This window comes from Taudactylus pleione, unplaced genomic scaffold (assembly GCF_031769625.1).
Source record: "Taudactylus pleione unplaced genomic scaffold, aTauple2 ptg000078l, whole genome shotgun sequence".
In the NCBI taxonomy this organism is placed as follows: domain Eukaryota; kingdom Metazoa; phylum Chordata; class Amphibia; order Anura; family Myobatrachidae; genus Taudactylus; species Taudactylus pleione.
In genome coordinates this window covers 458,955-474,876 of record NW_028284480.1, presented here as the reverse complement: position 1 = coordinate 474,876, position 15,922 = coordinate 458,955, and the positions used below count along the sequence as shown (strand labels likewise).

The 15,922-nt window shown below is 45.6% G+C and overlaps 1 protein-coding gene across 1 annotated transcript in view; it reads right to left on the bottom strand.

Annotated features, from left to right (window-relative positions):
- ANKRD13A (ankyrin repeat domain 13A) overlaps positions 1-15,922 on the bottom strand; it is a 55,452-nt gene that overhangs the window by 14,327 nt on the left and 25,203 nt on the right. Inside the window, exons 10-11 of the mRNA XM_088467887.1 lie at positions 9,415-9,545; positions 645-802 (exon numbers count right to left, since the gene is read on the bottom strand). Of these exons, the coding sequence (XP_088324013.1) occupies positions 645-802; positions 9,415-9,545 (289 nt within the window). The remainder of the gene's footprint in view (positions 1-644; positions 803-9,414; positions 9,546-15,922) is intronic.

The following is a 15,922-nucleotide window of genomic DNA, read 5'->3' as shown; positions in this document are numbered from 1 at the left end:
TACAGGACCAACTATCACAGTAAGCAATTAAATGCGGCCATCCTGCCTTAGCTGAATGTCTTTTGTTTCAGATGTGGATAACATTCCAGAGTATGGGAGCAAGTACAGGAGTCTGGGGGAGCAGCAGAAAAACATAGCACTGCCCTGGACATATATGTACACATTGGTCTCGTTATGCACTGGATAGAGTATTAATAATTAAGAAAATAGATGGTCTATAACTGTGCACCCTTAACAGTGCATGTTTTCTAGATCCCCTAGTTGGTGCATAGGTGTATTTATTACTGCCTGAGAAGAATATGCAGCGCTAGTAAAATTCTATTCTATTACGCTTTCTATTCTGGTCACTGTGTGGGCTGGACGAAGGGGGCTTCCAGGCAACTGTGGGCGCCCAAACATGTCACTTTTCGCACATTTCAGCTCTCATCCCCCAGGGGCTGCGAGCTGAAATGTAGCGCTGGCAGCTGATCGTGCCCGACAGGAGCAAGAATTGAATAGCTCCGTCGGGCGCGATGGGGGCAGGAATCAATTGAATTCCGCCCTTAATTTCTTCGAGTTGTCCCTGATCGTGTACATAAACATTTTTTTTTTTATAAAACACAGACTAGTTTAACCCCCACTCACACAAAGTCATGGATGTATACCTATTTTGACTGGAAATCCAGGAGGAAACTGTAGCGTGATGAAATCTCGGAGATGAGCAAAGTGAGAGCTTGTTCTGGCCATTAGGTCTATGATGGGGGTGACTTGCTCCACAAGGGAAAGAGGAAAATCTTCACACATCCAGAGGGTCCCTTTAAATCTGTATAAATGATTGCATGTTTTACATTGCATTGTTCACATACAATAAAAACAAAAACAGCTGAAAAAAACACAAATTTTGCAAATTGGATTACAAAGATAAAATATTTATTTTATTTAAAGTAAAAACAGGTTAAAAGCAAATAAAGAACAAATCTCATCATAAGCATTACTTAAAACCAGAGTGTATAAAAGGAAAGGAGTAGCACAGTATAAAGTCCTAGGCGTAAGGGAAAATGGATTGGTGGGTGCAAGAATCGGGGAAACATTGAATTCCAGATCAACAAGAGTCAAATGAGGTTTGGAGTGCAAGCAATGACCACATAGGAGGCAACCCAAACAAAAGATGGCATCATGAGCATAGCTTACTGATAATGAATGCTCACTATATTTTTCTCTTGGTCACTCTATTCCTGTCCCTAGCCAAACCTTGTAAAGTCCATTTCTACCTGCAATGCAAGCAAGGTAATAGGGTGAAATTTCATACCTAAGGTGAATGTCTCCAAGAACAGAGGAATAATTCTTACCACCGTACACAAAAGTTTGACTGTATGACCATCAGAAATTAAAAACCACCTTATAATATGTGCCCCAGAAACAGTGGAGTGATGAGGTCAAGTGTAAAGCTGGGTACACACTATACGATGGTGCGTCGTACACACTGTACAATCCAGTGTATGGTGGAGCAATGTGTACATGTTACATGTAACTGCCCCGCGTCATTCATTGCATCGTACTATCGGCTGTGCAGAACAGCAGATGGGATGAGGAGGTCAATAACTGAAGGGACGTACACACTATATATGTTCATACAGTGTGCACCCAGCATAAAAGTTTTGCAAGACATGAAAGTCATAGAGCATCTATAATTTTATATTAACAAGTAGAGGTTGAAAAATTAACTTAAGCAAAGATATGCTTACCAGGTGAGCCTCAACACCCTAAGAGCCCACCTTAGCTACAGTTCCTTAACTCTAGACTGATTTGGAGTTCCAAATAAAGACCATGGAAATCCCTCACCTGCCAGAAAATGAGCAGTGTGTGAAATAAATACATTATCCTAGGTAGCAAAATAATGCTTTGTACACATGTCCTGACAAAGCATAACATAAAGTATGCCCAAAAAGCCCTTAGGTCCTTTATCAACCATGTTACTGAAAAATAATTGTAGGCAAACAGAGGGGGATTTCCATGCCCAGCCAGGTTATAGCCATGTATTGTTAAAAGAAGGTAAAACGCCATTTTAGTAATTATGACTCGCAGACAGTGAATTACATTAAGGGATTCCAGGTTGGAGCTAATGATTTTGTACACCAACAATGTTTGAAGGTCATAAACAAAACAAAAAAGAGACAAGTCTGAGCGGGCACGCAACCAATACTAATCCATCTGTGTCTCATCTGACAGCATTCCGTGTTCCTAAGAAAAGAGGAATCCGGACTTCCGGTGGGCAGTCTGAACAAGGTGGTCGCATCTTCCTGAGCTCCCCCACTGCCCTCTGCGTGTACTACATCTGCCACCAGAGAAGCATTAAGGAGCGCTGCCTATACCATTGTGGCACCCACAGGAGTATTCTAGGCATCAGAAGGTGGTACTCGCCAACCTCCGGAGCCCAGCCTGTACACCGGAATCAAGCCCTGCAAGATGTAGTGCACTCTAGCAATCTTGGATTTGGCCTGGCGTGCTGACACAGTGGCCTCTGCTTGGCTGTGCCTCCTCACATCCTCTCAAGCCTCCTTCACTTTGGCGAACTAGTAAGCAACCCATCCCCATTGGGGAAAAAGTAGACCCCTTACTGCTGGTCATCAACACTGTTCAGCCTCCATTGCTGGTGCACTGCTCCAGAGTGTGAGTTATCATACTGCATCACTGTCTCCCAGGCATACCTCTTCAGCTGTGGGGGTCATCAAGTACCTCAGACTGTAGAGTGTGTCCCCCCCCCCCCCCTTTATCATCACAGAGAAGTTTGTAGCCAAACTACACAGAGGCCTTAAAGGAAATCAGGCTAATAAAGTAAAATACAAGTCTGCTTTAATTACTTAGGCACCTTTCGATCCTGTGTCTAGATCCAGCGGAAGCCCGAAGGCTCTTCCCTCAGACTCCTTACATTGTGAGAAGTCTTCTCCGTCCCTTCAGAGCACTAACGAAATTACTGTTATATTGTCTTATTTATTGGATCAAAAATTAGCACCCCTGAAAGTCGTTGCCACTGCTTAAATCAACATGAACACCGTTTATCTGATGCAGAACAGCAAATTTCTTACTTGGACTATGAACTATTGGAGGCTGCGCAATCAGGAAGCCGCTGTGACTTCCATGCAAGACAAGTTGAAGGACTTAAAAAACGAAATTGCAGAAAAAATGTTCGCCTCATTGGTCTCCCCAAATCTGTTAAGCCCAAAGATTTGCTGCAACTGGTTTCATGTTGGCTACCTCACAAGCTGAGTCCAAACCGCTGTAATCAAGGCAGACTGGGTCCAGTCGCCATGAACATTATGAAGTATGCCGATAAGGTCCTGCTACTAGAGGCCTATAGAAAGCACTCTGGACTCACTTACAATGGTGATCAACTTCGACTATTCCAGGACTTCTCCTATTTGGTGGCAACGAAGAAGAGAGAGTTCTTGCCAATTTACAAGCGTCTTTTTGAATTGGGTCATCGCTTCATACTTTTGCACCTGGCAAAGCTGCGAGTTCCACATGCAGGAATACCTTACTTCTTACGACTGCTCTAATGCCACCAAGAATTTCTTTGACTCCCTTCCTGCAGCATTCCATCCTCAGAGTGCGATGCAGACTAATTTGCTTTGGATGTTACATGCTTCCCCCATGTGTTAAGCGAATGTTTTGGTCCTTTGTAATGCTGATATTATTATTTCATGCATTATATTGTCACTTGATATATCTCACAGGTGCTCTCTGTGATTATGTACTACTGTATTCCTTCCCTTCCTCCTTTCTAATCTCCCTCACTTCCGTCCTCCATACCTTCTTTTTTCCCCTTTTCACCCCTGTTTAATATGTCTCTGATTTATAGGCAGCAATGTTAGCTGCCCAAGTTGGTTCTTAAAAATCAAGGTGAAATCTAGAAAAGGTCATGGAAAGTTTATTTTCTAATTTACATTTTATGTGTAGATTATTCAGATTCCAATCCCTCACATGGTGCTTGTTACCTGTATTGAATTAACCTTGCTGTCTTTCATGTGGCCTAGGATAGGAGTAGGTTAATATGAGAACTGCCTCTGTCTGTCCCCCTAGGTTTAAGACTGCATTTGTCACTGAATGTGGAAGGTTTCAACACCCCTGCTAAAAACAAAAAGTGCTTCATCACCGACTCTATAAGCCTAATGTGGCAGCTCTCAATGAAGCTTATCGGCGATCATCTGACCCCAACATACTACTGTACATGACAAATGGATCGGTGGTTATAAAAGGCCTCCCTCACCTCCAAGTGCTGAAGGGTAGTTATACGGTTTGATAAACACCTGCAATTTCAGATTCAAGATAGTCTAGCTGATCCAGAAGGACTAGTGTTTGTTCGTACATTATAGCAACAGTTGATGCTCCTACTGGTCGTAATGCGCGTCTTTTTCTCCGATTTCTTTGTTAGTCTTCAGGATTGGGCGGAGGATGACATTATCTTAGGTGGTGACTTCAACACAATTCAATCCCTTCGTCTGGACAGATCGCAGGAAACCGGTAGGAACCTGGGAGTATTATCTTCCTTGAATCTTGACTCACAATGTACAGCTGTGTGACCCCTGGAGGTGCTGACACCCCACATCGAGGGAATATACTTTCTATTCCTACCCTCATAACATGTCCTTCCATATTGATTTGTGCTTAATTTCCGCTTCCTTATTCCCACATGTAATAAATTCTGGTGTAGACGTGATCGCTATTTGAGATCCTGCACCTGTCGCTGCTACTACTACTACTACATGGAGATTTCCAGCCTATTTGGAAAAGTCAGCTGACTTTAAAACACACAGAGCACGCTTTCCTCAAATGATGTGGATGACAATCTTGAACACACTGACGATATTAATTTGTTTTGGGCAGCTTCTAAACCGGTGCAGAGGGAACAAATACATTATCTGGCTAGGAAACTTAAGTCTCTGGCAACAGAGGACCTTAGCACAAGGTTATCTCATGCTTATGACGCACTACTTCAGCACACTTCCCCAGAAAATAAAAAGACATAAGCAGATGCTAGAATCTCTATGATTCACTGCACAATGTAAGAGCTCAATTTAATATTGATCACCAACGCAACCACTATTTTCGCTGGAGCAATAAGCCTGGCAAGTTACTGGCTAATCTGGTTAGGAATTATTCTGCCCTTTCCTGTATCTTAGGTTAAAATCTACTACTTTTCAATATATAACTGATACAGAATGTATTTCCCACAAGTGTCTCCAATATAATCAGGTCTTCTATTCAGCCCCTCCTGATGATCCTGTGTTGAACATGCATTTTCTACGTGAAGCTGCGTTACCTACTCTCATGGATGATGACAGAGCTTTTTTAATTGAACCAGTCATGGAGTCAGAAATGTTGCCTTTAATTAGGTCCTTTTGGAAAGGGAAGCCTCCTGGGCCAGATGGTTCGCAGCTTAATATTATCAATAATTGGCCACCTATCTCTTGCATATTTAACATCACTATTTAACTCCATTGTAGAGGGAAATGCCGACACCCATCATAATCCCAACACCGGAAGACCGACCCTTGCCATCCCGATCGTCCTCTGACGGGTAAGTAGAGCACTTAGCCCGGGGATTTGGGGGGGAGGGGGTGTTAGCTTTAGGGAGCCCGGGGGGACTCAGTGTTAGGATTAGGCTAGGGGAATGGGAGGTTAGGGTTAGGCACTAAGGGGGGAGGTTAAGCACCCCTAAAGGAGGGTTAGGGGAGGAGAGGTTACTTACCTTTGCCTGTTGGGATTTCGACCCGCCATGCTGCCGCTGTCGGTATTTGATCTGGCGGCTAAACGGCCACCGGCATTACATACCGATTCCCCTAAAAGTATTTACCAGGCTCATTGCCTTGATGTTGCAAACCATTCTACCTACTTTTCCACCCAGCTCAAACTGGATTTGTTAAGGGCCGTACATCGGTGCACAATATTCACCTCCTAATAGCTGCTATGACCAGATTACATATGGATGGCCATAAAACTGCTGTAGTAGTTAGTTGCGATACTGATAAAGCAGTCAACCGCGTTTCCTGGTCACATCTCCTGAGAGTCCTACACTTACAAAATCCGGTCCAAAACGCTGTAAGAATTTGCCAAATGCTCTATTGTCAGAAGATCCTTTCTTAACAGTCAACGATATGAATGCTATTTTTTCATTTAATAGGTGTACACGTCAAGGCTGTCCACTATCCCCTCTGCTCTTCAATCTGGCCCTTGATATTTTAATTAGAACCTTTATTAAAGACACTAGGGTGGAAGGGGGTGACCATAGAAGCTCAGGATATTAAAGTGTCCACTTTTGTAGACGTTTATTGTTCTATTTTAGAGAACTGAAGTTAGCTTATTCCTTCTCTACTGGACACACTCCACATCTTTCACCGGGTTTCTGGCTTCTTGGTTAATTTATCCAAGACTGAGGCCTTAGCATTTTACGCGGATGCCAAAGTAGGCTGGGGCACCTCCTTCCCCTTCAAATGAACTGCAGGTTTCATTAAAGACTTGGTCTACATATCCCATTCCACACTTCCCAACTATATTTAGCAAATATTCTAAAATTCATTCAACAAATGCTAGCCAACTTCAAGAAATGTAAGAACATCCCTCTTTCCTACCTAGGACGTGGTAATTTATTTAAAATGACAGCAAACCGGTTTATTGCAATCTAAATGATTTATGATTAGGTTTTAATATTAATTTAACTCCAAAGCATAATTATTTTGTTTTTTGAAATATCCCACTTAATCTAGTCTTTACAATATGTAATTATGTAAATCAGTTAACTAGTCTGTAAGTGTCTAATTTGGTGACCAATGTAATTAGGGTATTATGTTGTACTATTAAAAGGGATCCAGTATATGCCAGGTCACCTCGATCTACCCCCTCCTGGCTCGGTCATCTTTGTATGCTCACCCCATTGTCCCTGGCAGAGAGTGGTTCTCTCTCCTTACAGGCTGGCCTGTCCCGCCGCTGCAGTGGGAGCCATTGAGGGGGCAGTCTCCCACTGCGCTTGTTGGAAACAGGATAGAGCTTAGCCGTTTTATTATATAGATGTTTTACACCATACATTGATCAGCCATAACATTAAAACCACTGAAAGGTGAAGTGAATAACATTATCTCATTAAAATGGCACCTTTCCAGGGGTGGGATATATTAGGCAGCAAGTGAACACTCAGGGCCCGATTCTACTTTGGGAATATAGTACAATATAGCAAGTAACTATGAACCTGGACAAATATATATATATATATATATATATATATATATATATATATATATATATATATATATATATATATCTTGCTTGCATATATATCTTGCATCTTGCAAGCAGGGTAAATACTGCACAGCTTTATTTTTACACTGCATTTTAGATTTCAGGTTAGACACACCGCTCCCAAATCTAAATCTTCCTGCACATTTTAAATCTGCACCACCTGCAGTGCAGCACGGTCTTACAAAGATGCACAGTTACTTGCTAGATCTTACTCTATTCCCAAAGATGAATCAGGCCTTCAGTTCTTAAAGTTGATGTGTTAGTAGCAGGAAAAATGGGCATCAATATTGTGATGGCTAGACGAGCATCTCCAAAATAGAGGTCTTGTGGGGTGTTCCTGCTATGCAATTAGTACTTGCCAAAAGTGGTCTAAGGAAAAAAAATTGGTAAACAGACAACAGGGTCATGGGAGTCCTCATTGATGCGCGTGGCGAGTGAAGGCTAGCCTGTCTGGTCCTATTCAATGGAAGAGCTACTGTAGCACACATTACTGAAAAAGTTTATGCTGGCTATCATAGAAAGGTATCAGAACACGCAGTGCATCGCAGCTTGCGTAGCATCAGACTGGTCAGAGTTCCCATACTGACCCCTGCCCACCATAAAAAGCGCCTACAATGGGCATGTGAGCGTTAGAACTGGACCATGGAACAAAGAAAAAAGGTGGCAAGGTCTGATGAATTTCATTTTCTTTTACATCATGTGGACAGCCAGGTGCATGTATGTGGTTTACCTGGGGAAGAGATAGCATCAGGATTCACTATGAGAAGAAGGCAAGCCGGCAGAAGCAGTGTGAAGCTCTGGGTAATGTTCTGCTTGGAAACATTGGGTCTGGCATTCGTGTGGTTTCTACCTTGACACGTACCACCTTCTTAAACATTGCTGCAGACCAAGAACACCCCTTCATAACAACTACATTCCTTGATGGCAGTGGCCTCTATTGGCATGATAATGCACCCTGCCACTCTGCAAAAATTGTTCAAGAATAGTTTGAGGAACATGACTAATGCTGGGCATACAGTACACGACCAGATAAAATGCCTGTCAAACCGACAGACATTTTATCTGGCAGCCTGTCAGCCCGCAGATGTCGCCGGCATACACTGAGATATCCCACAGTGTATTAGCCCAGACATCTGCACTCCGCCCCCGGGGGAGGAAACATTTCCCTGTTCCTTTCATGTGAAGGAACACAGGAAATGTCTGTCGGCCTCGGCTGGGCATACACTGCCCGATGCGGCCGACATTTTTAACTCACAAATATCGCATCGGATGCTGGTCAATACGACATTCCTGACCGAACAATATTTAACCCTCGGTCTCCCGCACACAAGCTAGAATTATCGGGGCGATTTGCGGATATCGGGCAGATTGCCCCGATAATTGTAGCATGTATGCCAGCTTAAGAGTTTAAAGGTGCTGACTTGGCCTCCAAATTCTCCAGATCTCACAAAATTAGGCAGGTGGTTTTAATGTTATGCACAAAAACAGATGAAATCTCAGGTGCACAACTCCAAATTATTGATAACATATAAATGCAATAAAATTTTGCAATCAATAGAAGTTTTTAGCATACAACACTATAGAACCCTTGTGGAACCACAAATTAAAAACAATGACAACAAAACAACAATCAGCGTGCCTTAAATAATGAATTTAGAACAGCCCTATGTATTGTAAAATTGATTCACAAATATAATTTGGATCATGAATAAACACTATATACACTAAACAAGAACTAGTGTTTAATGTGTATATAATTTTGTTAACTTTCATTTCACTTTTTATGTTTGGAATTCACTGTAATACTTATATGATTACAGTGGAGGATAATTAGAAAAAATATATATAAATAATAATATTGGTGTAGGGAGAATAGGGATTGGTTAATCATCAACCAACTACCAGGAAGGTTAATCCCTTTTGTAACATTCCCACTGGTCAAAGCCTTGCTATTAGAATTCAGAGAATGAGCTTTGACTGACTACAAGTGGAATCACAGGCCTGAACAGAGAAATTCTCCCTGTAAGAATGTGTGTGTGAGTAAAAAATGTAAAGTTTTTTTTTTATATGGTGCGTGCTGCACCATATAAAAAAAAAACTTTACATTTTTTACTCACACACACATTACAAAATTGTACTCACTTTTGAGTCCTAATGGCCAATTCCTTGGGCCTTCCAATATCCCTGTTTTTTAGATCAAAATCCGGGTTAAAATATTCCTCAGGAGTTATAGCTGTAGGATTGTTGGCAGTAGCAAACTCTGTGGTAAGATCCTAAAAAACACCAAAAGGACAATAAAGTTAGTAAAATCTTTGCAAATCAAATGAAGCTCATCGGGTAGGGACCTTAACCATTCTGCAAGCAGTTTGAAAATACCAGACTCCAAGCATGAAAGGAGATCTTGCTAGGAACAGTAGAGGCTTTTCAGAACCCGTCATATGAGGTTAGCACAGGCTATTGTGACACTAAATTCTATGCAAAACTACATTTTTATTTTTTTGGGGTGGACATCCTTTTACGGTTATAAAAAGGATTGGTACTAAATGGCTAGGTTGACATATGAATTTAAAGCAATTTATCCACTTAACTGAGATTGCCAGTTGAAAACTCCCCCAGAAGGAGAACACACTCTCCGAAGTGTACTCCCTGGATGAATATTGGAGAGATAGGCAGAAGAGGACGTTCTGCCCAAACCAGAATGTTTGTCACTCCCTCATGGCTGTATTACTTTGCATGCCTCCCTGACGATTGGGATAGGCTACTGTGGTTGCGTTGTCGGACTGGATCTGGGACAACCAGCCCTGAAGCAGGTCCTGTGCCATGATGAGAGCTTTGTATACAGGTTGAAGCTCCAGAATATGTATGGGCAAATGACTTTCCTGATTTGTCCAATTTCCCTGAAAGGTGTGATGACCGGTCACCTCTGCCCATCTACGAAGACTGGTGTCCGTGGTGAAAAGCACCCTATCTTGGATCCAGAATGGGCGACCTTTATCCAAGGGAGGGGGGTTGAGAGGGAGAGACCCTGTTCCATCTGGAGAGAATCAATTGCTGCACAGCCCTGGAGTGGAACTGAGCATATTCCACCACGTCGAAGGTGGATACCAAATATCCCAAGACCTGCATCACTGATAAAATGTATACCCTTTGATTGCAGAACAATTTGCGTACTCGCAATAACAGTGCCATAGTCTTGTCTTCTAGCAGAAAATATGAGATATGGTAAGAACTTACCCTTGTTACCTCTTTCTATGAAGTCCATAGGGTTCCACAGGATACCTTGGGGTATAGGCGGATGATGTCAGACATCGGGCACCACAGAGTTAAAGTTTTCAGCCTCCCAGGATGCACTGGGGTCCCCCGCCTATAGCCCGCCCCCGAGCCAAGGCAAATAAGTTACGTAACAAGCCATAGGCCGGAGGAGGAGAGAAGAAAGTCTGGAACACACAAGAATCACACTCTCACCAAAAGGAGACGGAAAAACCGGTGACCGGATCAAAGCCCATCTGCAGTACAGGTGCGACAGGGCGGGAGTCCTGTGGAACCCTATGGACTTACAAGGGTAAGTTCTTACCAGATCTCATTTTCTACTTCAGGGTCCATAGGGTATCCACAGGATACCTTCTGAATGTTCCAAAGCAGTATCCTTTAAAGGTGGGGACGCTCCTGTGCTGGAAGGAGAATCTGCCACCTAAAGGAATTATCCTGAGAGGCGAAGGTATGGAATGCATAATACTTTACAAAGGTAAGGACAGAAGACCACGTGGCTGCCTTGCAAAGCTGAACAGCAGAGGTACCACATCAAGCTTCCCACGAAGGACCCACAGACCTAGTGGAATGAGCCCCAACAGAGGATGGAACAAGAAGGCCTTCATGAATATAAGCCTCAAATTGCTATGCGAATCCATCCTGCTAAAGTTTGCTTAGTGGCAGGCCAACCCGTCTTACGGAAGCCATAGAGGACAAACAAAGGAGTCCGACTTCCTAAAAGAATTGGTACGGTCAACATAAATCCTTAGAGCCCGTACCACATCTAAGGTGGCCTCACCAACTGAGAGGTCTGGAGAATTAAAGGCCGGTACTATGATTTCCTCGTTAATGTGGAAACTAGATACCACCTTCGGGAGAAAACTAGGGCGAGTGCGAAGCACCGCCCTGTCCCTATGAAAAATTAGAAAGGGAGGCAGACATAAGAGAGCCCCCAATTCCGAAACCCTTCTGGCCAAAGCAATGGGCAGAAGAAATACACAGTCTTAGCTGTAAGCCATTTCAAATCCACTGAGCCCAGTGGTTCAAATGGCGGTCCTTGGAGAGCCCTCAGGACCACAGCCAGATCCCAAGGAGCCACTGGAGGAACAAAGGGAGGCTGAATACGAAGTACACCGTGCAGAAAGGTGCGGACATCAGGAAGAGTAGCAATCCTTACGCTGAAACCACACTGACAGGGCAGAAACATGCACCTTCAGAGAAGCAAGGCGAAGACCGTGATCTAAGCCAGCCTGCAGGAAAGCCAACACCCTGAATATCCGGAACACCTGAGGACCATAGCCTCTAGGGCGACACCATTCAAAGAAAGTATGCCATACTCGATATTAAATTCTTGCAGACGCAGGCTTCCGAGCTCTGAGCATGGTGTTAACTACAGAGCTGGAAAAACCCCTAGACCTTAAGAGGGCAGTCACAACAGCCATGCCGTCAAAGACAGACGACCCAGGTCTGGGTAATGGCAAGGATCTTGAAACAACAGGTCCGGACGTAGAGGCAACAGCATCGGAGTGTCTACGGAGAGACTCCGAAGATCTGAGTACCAGTGCCGTCTGGGCCATGCTAGAGCTATCAGCAGTAGCGTGCCGCCTTCTTGCTTGAATTTGCGAACCACTCGAGGAAGAAGGGAAGAGATACGCAAACAGGAAGGTCCACCGGACCGACAGAGCGTCTACCAGAAGTGCCTCTACGTCTCTTGTTCTTGATCTGTACACAGGTAACTTGATGTTGTGTCGGGAGGCCATGAAGTCTATCTCTGGAAGGCCCCACTTGTTCACCAGGACTTGAAAACACCTCCTGATGAAGAGACCATTCTCCTGGATGCACGTCTTGACGGCTGAGAAAGTCTGCCTCCCAGTTGAGGACTCCTTGTATGAACACTGCCGATATGGCAGGGAGATTGCCTTCTGCCCAAGCTAGAATGCAGGACACGTCCGTCAGGGCCGCCTGACTGCGGGTCCCTCCTTGGCGGTTTATGTAAGCCACTGTGGTGGCATTGTCTGACAGCACCTGCACGGGTTTTCCGTGCAGGACATGTCTTGCTTGCTGGAGAGCTGTGAATACTGCCTGAAGTTCCTAGATGATTATCGGAAGCGCAGATTCTGTTCCCTGGAAGAAGTGCGGACCAGTCACCGTTCCCCAGTCTCGGAGACTGACGTCAGAAGAAGTCCGCAATCCAAAAGGGGCACCCCCTGTTCAGGTGAGCAGTGTGCAGCCACCAGGCCAGAGACAGACGTACCTCCGGGGAAGGAACCACTGTCTGTGTCTTTATCCGATGGGGCAACCCATTCCATCTGGAGAGGATCAACTTCTGCAGAGATCTGGAGTGATACTGGGCATACTCCACCATGTCGAACATCGACACCATGGATCCCAGTAACCTCATCGCTAAGTGACTAGACACCCAGCGACTCTGCAGGCAACTGCGTACTTTTGCTTGTAATGCAGAGATCTTTGCTTCTGTCACAAAGATCCTCTGTTGTTGAGAGTCCAACAGGGCTCCGAGATGGAGCATCCTCTGTGAGGGAACCAGGGAGGACTTCTTCCAGTTTATCAGCCAGCCATGAGTCTGCAACACAGAGACTGTCAGTTGCAGATGGCACTGAAGTATCTCTGGAGACCCTGCCAACAACAGGAGGTAGTCCAGATAGAGCAACAAGCGGACCCCCTGCATCCGCAAGTGGGCTGCCATAACTGTCATGACTTTGGTAAACACTCGAGGCGCCGTGGCCAGACCAAAGGGCAGTGTCTGAAACTGGAAGTGTTGGTCGACCACTGCAAACCTGAGGAAACGTTGGTGCGCTGAAACAATGGGGATATGCAGGTAAGCGTCCTGAATATCTAGCGACAAAATAAAATCCCCAGGCTCCATCGCTAAAATGATGGTACGCAGGGTCTCCATCCGGAACAGAGGAACCCCTCAAGAATTTGTTGAGGGATTTGAGGTTGAGCCGGTAAGACACATTGGGTTTCTGTACCAGAAAAAGATTGGAGTAAAACCCCAATTCCCTCTGGGACAACGGAATCGGCATTATAACTCCAGCCTGGAGCAGAGTGTGTAACACCTTCCGGAATTCCAGGGCCTTGTCTTGATCTGGCTGAAGGCCCGTGGTGAAAAACCGTCTGGGAGGCCTCCGCCGGATGAAGAGGGCGTACCCCCCGAGCGACCACTTCTCTTACCCAAGTGTCCGCAGTGGTGAGACACCAGCACTGGGCGAACTGAAGAAGCTGGCCTCCCACTTTGGGATCCCCCAAAGAGAGGCCCGTCCCGTCAGGCTGACGGCTTATCATCCGACTTGGGAGGAGGATGTCTTATACTCCAAGCCTGCTTCTTAGGCTTGGCAGATTTCTTGGCCCCTGACTGTCTCGGAAAGGACTGTACTTTGGACTTACCCTGGGCCCTATAGGACTGAAAGGACGGCTTTAGACTTAGACTCCACCTCCTTAGTACGGAGGGGCTCCTGGTCTGAAAAGTCAAAAATCTCACAGTCATCAGACGACATATCATTATCATCATCATACTGAGCCGTCTGAGACACTAAAGGCCGCTTAGGAGGCCACAATGACGACTCCCCCTGTAAAACGTCCGACAGGTGTCGCACCGTATTGGACAATGAATTCACCCACGCAGGCTCCTGCGAGACCTGGGAGGGGAGCGAAAGCGGGAGACACTGGGGTACCATCAATTGCCTGGAGAACTCCTGCATGGGTAACAACATTACCAACTGCTGTGATAACCCCATCTGGGTGAACGCAGGGGGCGTCGCTAGCTGGACCACAAGGGTTGTTTAGCAAAACAAGCGCAGAGTGGTTCCTGCATGGGCACAGTGACAGAAATCGGGTGTGACATAAGATAACATGCCTTACATAACCCCTCAGTGTTTCCATCACCCTTTGGTAATGGTACATTACATGTGGTACACTTTAGCTGAAGTGTAAGATCACGTTCCCTCTCAGACATAAGACTCCCCTCACAGATAAATGCTTTTACAGTGAGGCAATGAACACCCTGCAACACCACACCGCAAGGGCTTTAGCAGAGGAAGAACAGAATAGTAAAATGGCTGAGTCAGAAGTGAAAGTACAGGCAGCACCCCTTTCAATAAGTCACATACAATGCAGAAATAAATCCCTGAACTACCAGCACTATGATCAACTACACAGAGCCTGGTAGGAAACCAGGCGATGCCACCTTTATTCAGTGTCCAGCAGCGGTTGCACACGCTAGAAAATGCCCACCGAGGAGCAGAGAGGAGGCGGGCCCGGGGGAGGAGCGCCGATACAGCCTGCTAGACCACTATGGGGAGGCACTATGCAGCGGGGGAGGCGCCGGCTGTGAGACAGGGAAGGTGCGCGCTCCCTGGCATGCAATTAACACCTGGGATACCGGAGGTTTGCCGCTCAGCCGCGGCCCCTGGTGGTCTAGTGGAAGCGCAGGTTAATACCTGGCTCCACGTGCAGCCAGTCCCCAGGAAGCCCCCTGCCTGGGGACTTAGGACTGTGTATCGGCGGGTACCCTCCGCGGGACCCCGCCGCTTACCTGCCCTCTTGAATCCGGCCACAGTCCGGGTAATCAGGGGTCACCGCTAGCTGTAACCCCAGACACCCACCAGCATCCCCGGATCAGTACCGGCGTTCTGGTCTGGCAGGGTGTAGGAGAGACAGCATAGACGTCAGTACTCACTGTATATGCTGTGCAGCTCATCTTGTGCAGCCACAGCTGCCTTGAAGAACTTCAGGCGCCATTACAGCCCCTCTCTGTTAAATGGTGATCCGACTCAGAGCCAGGCACCTACGTAACTGGTTTGCCTTGGCTCGGGGGTGGGGTATAGGAGGGGGACCTCAGTGCATACTGGGAGGCTGAAAACTAACTCTGTGGTGCCCGATGTCTAACATCATCCGCCTATACCCCAAGGTATCCTGTGGATTCCCTATGGACCCTGAAGTAGAAACACCCTTTATGCCCGAGAATCCAGAAGTGCCCCCAGATGTACCATCTGCTGTATTGGAGACAAAGAAGATTTCTTCCAATCAATTATCCAGCTGTGCTTCTGTAGGTAGGCCATGTCAGTTGGAGATGGTGTTGTAGAATCGCTGGAGACTGTCAATATCAGAAGACCCACCCAGGTATGGCAGTATTCAGATTCCCTGAAGCCTGAAATAGGCCGCCATCACTGCCATTACTTTGGTGAGGTCCCGCGGGGCCGTCGAGAACATAAAGTGCAGTGCCTAAAATTGGTAATGTTGTTTCAGAACAGCAATCCGGATAACCCTGTTGAGGGTTTTCAGATTTAGAATAGGGCTATGAGACCCATTCGGTTTCTGAACCAAAAATAAATTGGAATAATACTTTCCCTGTTGAACCACAGGAACCGGGATTATCTCC